Here is a 9,562-nt window from a genome sequence, read left to right on the forward strand (position 1 = left end):
AATGGCAATGTGGGCCAGCTACTGCAGGATGACAGTCCCATGTGGGCCAGCTACTGCAGGATGCCAGTTAAATGGACTGTCTGCAGGATGACAGTCCAATGGATGTGGGCCAGCTCTGCAGGATGACAGTTTAATGGCATTGGGCCAGCTACTGCAGGATGACAGTTTAATGGATGTGGGCCAGCTCTCCATTAATGGCTGTGGGCCAGCTACTGCAGGATGACAGTTTAATGGCTGTGGGCCAGCTACTGCAGGATGACAGTTTAATGGCTGTGGGCCAGCTACTGCAGGATGACAGTTTAATGGCTGTGGGTAGAATAGAAAGCCCTGGAAGCAGCCATGACTGCAGTAGATGACAGCCCTGAGCTACTGCAGGTGCCAGAATGGCTGTGGGCCAGCTACTGCAGGATGACAGTTAGAATGGCTGTGGGCCTGACCCACTACTGCAGGATGACAGTTTAATGGCTGTGGGCCAGCTACTGCAGGATGACAGTTTAATGGATGTGGGCCAGCTACTGCAGGATGACCACAGGAATGTGGGCCAGCTACTGCAGGATGACAGTAGAATGTGGGCCAGCCACTGCAGGGATGACAGTTTAGGGAATGACCCACAAATAGAATGGGCCAGCTACTGATGACAGCCCTGACCCACAGTAGAATGGGAAGCCCTGACCCACAGTAGAATAGGAAGCCCTGACCCACAGTAGAATGGCCCTGACCAGTAGAATGGGAAGCCCTGCAGGACCCACAGTAGAATGGAAGCCCTGACCCACAGTAGAATAGGGCCCCTGACCACAGTAGAATAGGAAGCCCTGACCCACAGTTAGGAAGCCCTGACCCACTGTGGGCCAGCTATGGGAGCCCTGACAGTTTAATGTAGAATAGGAAGCCCTGACCACAGTAGAATAGGATGACAGTTAGGAAGCCTGACCCACAGTAGAATGTAGAATAGGGAAGCCCTGACCCACAGGAATGAAGTGACCACAGTAGAATGGCCTGGGCCACAGTAGAATGCAGGAGCCCTGACCACAGTAGAATGAAGCTGACCCACACAGTGAAGCCCTGAACAGTAGAAAGCCCTGACCACAGTAGAATAGGGAAGCCCTGACCCACAGAAGCCCTGACCACAGTAGAATAGGAAGCCCTGACCACAGTAGAATAAGGAAGCCCTGACCACAGTAGAATGGGAAGCCCTGACCCACAGGATGAATAGAAGCCCTGACCCACAGTAGAATAGAAGCCCTGACCACAGTAGAATAGGGAAGCCCTGACCACAGTAGAATAGGAAGCCCTGACCCACAGTAGAATAGGGAAGCCCTGACCCACAGTAGAATGCAGAAGCCCTGACCCACAGTAGAATAGGGAAGCCCTGACCCACAGTAGAATAGGGAAGCCCTGACCCACAGTAGAATGGCCCTGACCACAGTAGAATAGGGAAGCCCTGCCACAGTAGAATAGGAAGCCCTGACCCACAGTAGAATAGGGAAGCCCTGACCCACAGTAGAATAGGGAAGCCCTGACCCACAGTAGAATAGGAAGCCCTGACCCACAGTAGAATGGCTGCCCTGGCCACAGTAGAATAGGATGACCCACAGTAGAATAGGGAAGCCCTGACCCACAGTAGAATAGGGAAGCCCTGCCACAGTAGAATAGGGAAGCCCTGACCACAGTAGAATGACCACAGTAGTATAGGGAAGCCCTGACCCACAGTGGGCCAGGGAACTGACCCACAGTAGAATGAAGCCCTGACCACAGTAGAATGAAGCCCTGACCACAGTAGAATAGGGAAGCCCTGACCCACAGTAGGATGACCACAGTAGAATAGGATGGACCACAGTAGAATGGAAGCCAGCCACAGTAGAATAGGAAGCCCTGACCACAGTAGAATAGGGAAGCCCTGACCCACAGTAGAATGGAAGCCCTGCCACAGTAGAATAGGAAGCCCTGACCCACAGTAGAATGGAGCCCTGACCACAGTAGAATGGAAGCCCAGCCACAGTAGAATAGGAAGCCCTGACCACAGTAGAATGAAGCCCTGACCACAGTAGAATAGGAAGCCCTGACCCACAGTAGAATAGGGAAGCCCTGACCCACAGTAGAATAGGGAAGCCCTGACCCACAGTAGAATAGGGAAGCCCTGACCACAGTAGAATAGGGAAGCCCTGACCACAGTAGAATAATGGAAGCCCTGACCACAGTAGAATAGGGAAGCCCTGACCACAGTAGAATAGGGAAGCCCTGACCACAGGAATAGGGAAGCCCTGACCCACAGTAGAATAGGAAGCCCTGACCACAGTAGAATAGGGAAGCCCTGACCACAGTAGAATAGGGAAGCCCTGACCCACAGTAGAATAGGGAAATGACCACAGTAGAATAGGGAAGCCTGACCCACAGTAGCAGGAAGCCCTGACCACAGTAGAATGGCTGGAAGCCAGCCACTAGAATAGGGAAGCCCTGACCCACAGTAGAATAGGGAAGCCCTGACCACAGTAGAATAGGGAAGCCCTGCCACAGTAGAATAGGGAAGCCCTGACCCACAGTAGAATAGGGAAGCCCTGACCACAGTAGAATAGGAAGCCCTGACCCACAGTAGAATAGGGAAGCCCTGACCCACAGTAGAATAGGGAAGCCCTGACCCACAGTAGAATAGGGAAGCCCTGACCACAGTAGAATAGGGGGCCACAGTAGAATAGGGAAGCCCTGACCACAGTAGAATGAAGCCCTGACCCACAGTAGAATGGGAAGCCCAGCCACAGTAGAATAGGAAGCCCTGACCCACAGTAGAATAGGGAAGCCCTGACCCACTGACCCACAGTAGAATAGGGAAGCCCTGACCACAGTAGAATAGGGCCAGCCACAGTAGAATAGGAAGCCCTGACCACAGTAGAATGGCTGTAGGGGAAGCTACTGCAGGACCACAGTAGAATGAAGCCCTGACCCACAGTAGGAAGCCCTGACCCACAGTAGAATAGGGAAGCCCTGACCACAGTAGAATAGGAGCCCTGACCCACAGTAGAATAGGGAAGCCCTGACCACAGTAGAATAGGGAAGCCCTGGGACCCACAGTAGAATAGGGAAGCCCTGACCACAGTAGAATAGGGAAGCCCTGACCACAGTAGAATGAAGCCCTGACCACAGTAGAATAGGGAAGCCCTGACCCACAGTAGAATAGGGAAGCCCTGACCCACAGTAGAATAGGGAAGCCCTGACCCACAGTAGAATAGGGAAGCCCTGACCACAGTAGAATAGGGAAGCCCTGACCACAGTAGAATAGGGAAGCCCTGACCACAGTAGAATAGGAAGCCCTGACCCACAGTAGAATAGGGAAGCCCTGACCCACAGTAGAATAGAGAAGCCCTGACCACAGTAGAATAGGAAGCCCTGACCCACAGTAGAATAGGAAGCCCTGACCCACAGTAGAATAGGAAGCCCTGACCCACAGTAGAATATAGAAGAAGCCACAGTAGAATAGAGAAGCCCTGACCCACAGTAGAATGGAAGCCCTGACCCACAGTAGAATAGGAAGCCCTGACCCACAGTAGAATAGGGAAGCCCTGACCCACAGTAGAATAGGGAAGCCCTGACCACAGTAGAATAGGGAAGCCCTGACCACAGTAGAATAGGGAAGCCCTGACCCACAGTAGAATAGGGAAGCCCTGACCACAGTAGAATAGGGAAGCCCTGACCCACAGTAGAATAGGAAGCCCTGACCCACAGTAGAATAGAGAAGCCCTGACCCACAGTAGAATAGGGAAGCCCTGACCACAGTAGAATAGGGAAGCCCTGACCCACAGTAGAATAGGGAAGCCCTGACCCACAGTAGAATAGGGAAGCCCTGACCCACAGTAGAATAGGGAAGCCCTGACCACAGTAGAATAGGGAAGCCCTGACCCACAGTAGAATAGGGAAGCCCTGACCCACAGTAGAATAGAGAAGCCCTGACCCACAGTAGAATAGGGAAGCCCTGACCCACAGTAGAATAGGGAAGCCCTGACCCACAGTAGAATAGGGAAGCCCTGACCCACAGTAGAATAGGGAAGCCCTGACCCACAGTAGAATAGGGAAGCCCTGACCACAGTAGAATAGGAAGCCCTGACCCACAGTAGAATAGAGAAGCCCTGACCCACAGTAGAATAGGGAAGCCCTGACCCACAGTAGAATAGAGAAGCCCTGACCCACAGTAGAATAGGGAAGCCCTGACCCCAGTAGAATAGGGAAGCCCTGACCACAGTAGAATAGGGAAGCCCTGACCCACAGTAGAATAGGGAAGCCCTGACCCACAGTAGAATAGGGAAGCCCTCCCACAGTAGAATAGGGAAGCCCTGACCACAGTAGAATAGGGAAGCCCTGACCACAGTAGAATAGGGAAGCCCTGACCCACAGTAGAATGAAGCCCTGACCCACAGTAGAATAGGGAAGCCCTGACCCACAGTAGAATAGGGAAGCCCTGACCACAGTAGAATAGGGAAGCCCTGACCCACAGTAGAATAGGGAAGCCCTGACCCACAGTAGAATAGGGAAGCCCTGACCCACAGTAGAATAGGGAAGCCCTGACCACAGTAGAATAGGGAAGCCCTGACCACAGTAGAATAGGGAAGCCCTGACCACAGTAGAATAGGGAAGCCCTGACCACAGTAGAATAGGGAAGCCCTGACCACAGTAGAATCTGCACCAAAGAAGCCCTCCCCACAGTAGAATAGGGAAGCCCTGACCCAGTTAGAATAGAGAACTCCTGACCACAGTAGAATAGGAAGCCCTGACCACAGTAGAATAGGAAGCCCTGACCACAGTAGAATAGGGAAGCCCTGACCCACAGTAGAATAGGAGAAGCCCTGACCACAGTAGAATAGGGAAGCCCTGACCCACAGTAGAATAGGGAAGCCCTGACCCACAGTAGAATGAAGCCCTGACCACAGTAGGGAAGCCCTGACCCACAGTAGAATAGGGAAGCCCTGACCACAGTAGAATAGGGAAGCATCCTGACCCACAGTAGAATAGGGAAGCCCTGACCACAGTAGAATAGGAAGCCCTGACCACAGTAGAATAGGAAGCCCTGACCCACAGTAGAATAGGGAAGCCCTGACCCACAGTAGAATAGGGAAGCCCTGACCAGAGAAGCCCTAGGGAAGCCCTGACCCACAGTAGAATAGGGAAGCCCTGACCCACAGTAGAATAGGGAAGCCCTGACCACAGTAGAATAGGGAAGCCCTGACCCACAGTAGAATGAAGCCCTGACCACAGTAGAATAGGGAAGCCCTGACCCACAGTAGAATAGGGAAGCCCTGACCCACAGTAGAATAGGGAAGCCCTGACCACAGTAGAATAGGGAAGCCCTGACCCACAGTAGAATAGGGAAGCCCTGACCCACAGTAGAATAGGGAAGCCCTGACCCACAGTAGAATAGGGAAGGACCCACAGTAGAATAGGGAAGCCCTGACCCACAGTAGAATAGGAAGCCCTGACCCACAGTAGAATCTGGAAGCCCTGACCCACAGTAGAATAGAGAAGCCCTGACCCACAGTAGAATAGAGAAGCCCTGACCCACAGTAGAATAGGGAAGCCCTGACCCACAGTAGAATAGGGAAGCCCTGACCACAGTAGAATAGGAAGCCCTGACCACAGTAGAATAGAGAAGCCCTGACCCACAGTAGAATAGGGAAGCCCTGACCACAGTAGAATAGAGAAGCCCTGACCACAGTAGAATAGGGAAGCCCTGACCCACAGTAGAATAGGAAGCCCTGACCCACAGTAGAATAGGGAAGCCCTGACCCACAGTAGAATAGGGAAGCCCTGACCACAGCCCTGACCCACAGTAGAATAGGAAGCCCTGACCCACAGTAGAATAGGAAGCCCTGACCCACAGTAGAATAGGGAAGCCCTGACCACAGTAGAATAGGGAAGCCCTGACCCACAGTAGAATAGGGAAGCCCTGACCCACAGTAGAATAGGGAAGCCCTGACCCACAGTAGAATAGGGAAGCCCTGACCACAGTAGAATAGGGAAGCCCTGACCCACAGTAGAATAGAGAAGCCCTGACCACAGTAGAATAGGGAAGCCCTGACCACAGTAGAATAGAGAAGCCCTGACCACAGTAGAATAGGGAAGCCCTGACCACAGTAGAATAGGAAGCCCTGACCCACAGTAGAATAGGGAAGCCCTGACCCACACCCTGACCACAGTAGAATAGGGAAGCCCCCCACAGTAGAATAGGGAAGCCCTGACCCACAGTAGAATAGGGAAGCCCTGACCACAGTAGAATAGGGAAGCCCTGACCCACAGTAGAATGAAGCCCTGCCCACAGTAGAATAGGGAAGCCCTGACCACAGTAGAATAGGAAGCCCTGACCACAGTAGAATAGGGAAGCCCTGACCACAGTAGAATAGGGAAGCCCTGACCCACAGTAGAATAGAGAAGCCCTGACCCACAGTAGAATAGGGAAGCCCTGACCACAGTAGAATATAGAAGCCCTGAGCCCCACAGTAAAATAGGGAAGCCCTGACCCACAGTAGAATAGGGAAGCCCTGACCACAGTAGAATAGGGAAGCCCTGACCCACAGTAGAATAGGGAAGCCCTGACCACAGTAGAATAGGGAAGCCCTGACCCACAGTAGAATAGGGAAGCCCTGACCCACAGTAGAATAGAAGCCCTGACCACAGTAGAATAGGGAAGCCCTGACCCACAGTAGAATAGAGAAGCCCTCCACAGTAGAATAGAGAAGTCTGACCACAGTAGAATAGAGAAGCCCTGACCACAGTAGAATAGGGAAGCTCTGACCACAAAGCCCTGACCACCTAGGAAGCCCTGACCACAGTAGAATGGTCTGGTTCACAGTAGTTGACCACTAGAATAGGGAAGCCCTGACCCACAGTGAATCTGAAGCCCTTCCAGAGTTATCTGACCCACAGTAGACTAGGGAAGCCCTGACTGTGAATAGGGAACCCTGACCACAGTAGAATAGGGAAGCCCTCAGAATAGGGAAGCCCTGACCACTGGAACCCCTGACCCACAGTAGAAACTCCCTGACCACAGTAGAATAGGGAAGCCCTGACCACAGTAGTAGGGAAGTTCACCCACAGTAGAATAGGGAAGCCCTGCCCACAGTAGACTAGGGAAGCCCTCCCCACAGTAGAATAGGGAAGCCCTACCCACACCCCTAGACTCCTCCTTATAGGGAAGTCTGGACCACAGGTTACCCCTGGGAAGCCCTGACCCACAGTAGAAACCCACTCTCCTACAGAAGCCCTGGACCCACAGTAGAATAGGGAAGCCCTGTAGAATAGAAGCCCTGGTTCATCAGTTATAGCCCTGCACCCACAACTAGAGAAGCCCTGACCCACAGTAGAATGGTCTGGACCCACACAGTTATCTGACCCACAGTAGAATAGAGAAGCCCTGACCCACAGTAGAATAGAGAAGCCCTGTTCACAGTAGAATAGGGAAGCCCTGACCCACAGTAGAATGCCCTGATCCACAAGACTAGGGAAGCCCTTACAGTAGAATGGTCTGTTCACAGGAATTATCTGACCCACAAGAATAGGGAAGCCCTGACCCACAGTAGAATAGGGAAGCCCTGACCTACAGTAGAATGGAAGCCCTGGTAGAATAGGGAAGCCCTGACCCACAGGTTAGGGAATCTGACCCACCAAAGCCTGACCCACAGTAGAATAGGGAAGCCCTGATACAGTAGAATGGTCTGGTAGAATAGGGAAGCCCTGACCCACAAGAATAGGGAAGCCCTGATAGTCTGGTTCCCACATTAAACATTTGCCTGCACCCACAGTAGAACAGAGCCCTGACCCACTGGTTTTTCAGGTTAGGAAGTCCCTCCCACAGGTGGTCTGGTTCATCAGGTTAGACAAATCCCTTACAGATGGTCTGGTTCATCCCTGGTCCTACAGTAGAATAGGGAAGCCCTGACCCACAGTAGAATAGGGAAGCCCTGGCCACAGAGGATGTTAAACTGTATGTCCAATACAAAATAGCACCAAACTCTACTCAAGACAAACCGTTGTCCACCAGATGGTCTGGTTCATGGTTATCTGCAAAAGCACCAGTTTTACAGGGTGGTCTGGTTCATATTATCTGCACCAAACTCCCTCCCTACAGGTGGTCTGATCAGGTTATCTGCACCAAACTCCTCCCTACAGATGGTCTGGTTCATCAGGTTATCTGCACCAAACTCCCTCCCTACAGATGGTCTGGTTCATCAGGTTATCTGCACCAAACTCCCTCCCTACAGGTGGTCTGGTTCATCAGGTTATCTGCACCAAACTCCCTCCCTACAGATGGTCTGGTTCATCAGGTTATCTGCACCAAACTCCCTCCCTACAGGTGGTCTGGTTCATCAGGTTATCTGCACCAAACTCCCTCCCTACAGATGGTCTGGTTCATCAGGTTATCTGCACCAAACTCCCTCCCTACAGATGGTCTGGTTCATCAGGTTATCTGCACCAAACTCCCTCCCTACAGATGGTCTGGTTCATCAGGTTATCTGCACCAAACTCCCTCCCTACAGATGGTCTGGTTCATCAGGTTATCTGCACCAAACTCCCTCCCTACAGATGGTCTGGTTCATCAGGTTATCTGCACCAAACTCCCTCCCTACAGGTGGTCTGGTTCATCAGGTTATTTGCACCAAACTCCCTCCCTACAGATGGTCTGGTTCATCAGGTTATCTGCACCAAACTCCCTCCCTACAGATGGTCTGGTTCATCAGGTTATCTGCACCAAACTCCCTCCCTACAGATGGTCTGGTTCATCAGGTTATCTGCACCAAACTCCCTCCCTACAGATGGTCTGGTTCATCAGGTTATCTGCACCAAACTCCCTCCCTACAGATGGTCTGGTTCATCAGGTTATCTGCACCAAACTCCCTCCCTACAGATGGTCTGGTTCATCAGGTTATCTGCACCAAACTCCCTCCCTACAGATGGTCTGGTTCATCAGGTTATCTGCACCAAACTCCCTCCAGACAGATGGTCTGTCAGGCTCTGCAGGCTACAACAGACAGAAGACATGTACATTTCTCACCCTGAACATGGCCAGTATATATAGCCTTGTTGATTTGATGATGTTTAAATTGATATGGTGCTGGAATAGCGGAGGCGCCTGTTGTCTTTGTGGTAACAAATCAGTGGTTGTTTAATAAACTGTTGAAAACGACAACTTGATTGAATGTGGACTTCACCGGACAGATATTCCTCTGCGGTTTTGTGATGAAACAAATGTATTAGCGATTTACAGTATTGAATGCATGCATACATTTTCATAATTGTCCTCGGTAGGAATCGAACCACGACCCTGGTGTTGCAAGCGCCAGCGTCTGAAACTGGAGCACAGCACGCACGTGGACTGCACGCACGCACGCACGCACTCCTGGGGCACGGTCCACACACTGAAAGACTCCTTGAGATAGTCTCAGTACTACCTGACACACACACACACACACACACACACACACACACACACACATTTTCACACACACACACACACACACACACACACACACACACACACACCCTCACATAGACACTCTTTCACACTCTCAACTACCTGTACCCC

General features: G+C 51.8%; 1 protein-coding gene across 6 annotated transcripts; it reads left to right on the forward strand.

Moving 5' to 3' along the window:
• Positions 1-8,157: 8,157 nt before the first annotated feature.
• On the forward strand, positions 8,158-9,251 carry LOC127928436 (uncharacterized). Of its 6 annotated transcripts, XR_008131175.1 has the most exons (3): positions 8,161-8,211; positions 8,258-8,625; positions 8,672-8,940. XR_008131175.1 is itself a non-coding variant. In XM_052515465.1 (2 exons), exons 1-2 carry the CDS (start codon positions 8,195-8,197, stop codon positions 9,144-9,146), a joined length of 906 nt encoding a protein of 301 aa, XP_052371425.1. In that variant the 5' UTR covers positions 8,158-8,194; the 3' UTR covers positions 9,147-9,251. The 6 variants fall into 6 exon arrangements, 1 of the variants encoding a protein (XP_052371425.1); XR_008131171.1 differs by having other exon boundaries at positions 8,158-8,625; positions 8,718-8,940; XR_008131172.1 differs by having other exon boundaries at positions 8,158-8,625; positions 8,764-8,940.
• The last annotated feature ends 311 nt before the right edge of the window (positions 9,252-9,562 follow it).

This window comes from Oncorhynchus keta, unplaced genomic scaffold (genome assembly GCF_023373465.1).
Source record: "Oncorhynchus keta strain PuntledgeMale-10-30-2019 unplaced genomic scaffold, Oket_V2 Un_scaffold_26089_pilon_pilon, whole genome shotgun sequence".
NCBI classification, from domain to species: domain Eukaryota; kingdom Metazoa; phylum Chordata; class Actinopteri; order Salmoniformes; family Salmonidae; genus Oncorhynchus; species Oncorhynchus keta.

Coding starts and splice junctions, on each gene's coding strand:
- LOC127928436 (XM_052515465.1), top strand. CDS start 8,195: ATGGTCTGGTTCATCAGGTTATCTGCACCAAACTCCCTCCCTACAGGT. Junction 8,626..8,671: donor CAGGTGGTCTGGTTCATCAG/GTTATTTGCACC, acceptor CTGGTTCATCAG/GTTATCTGCACCAAACTCCC.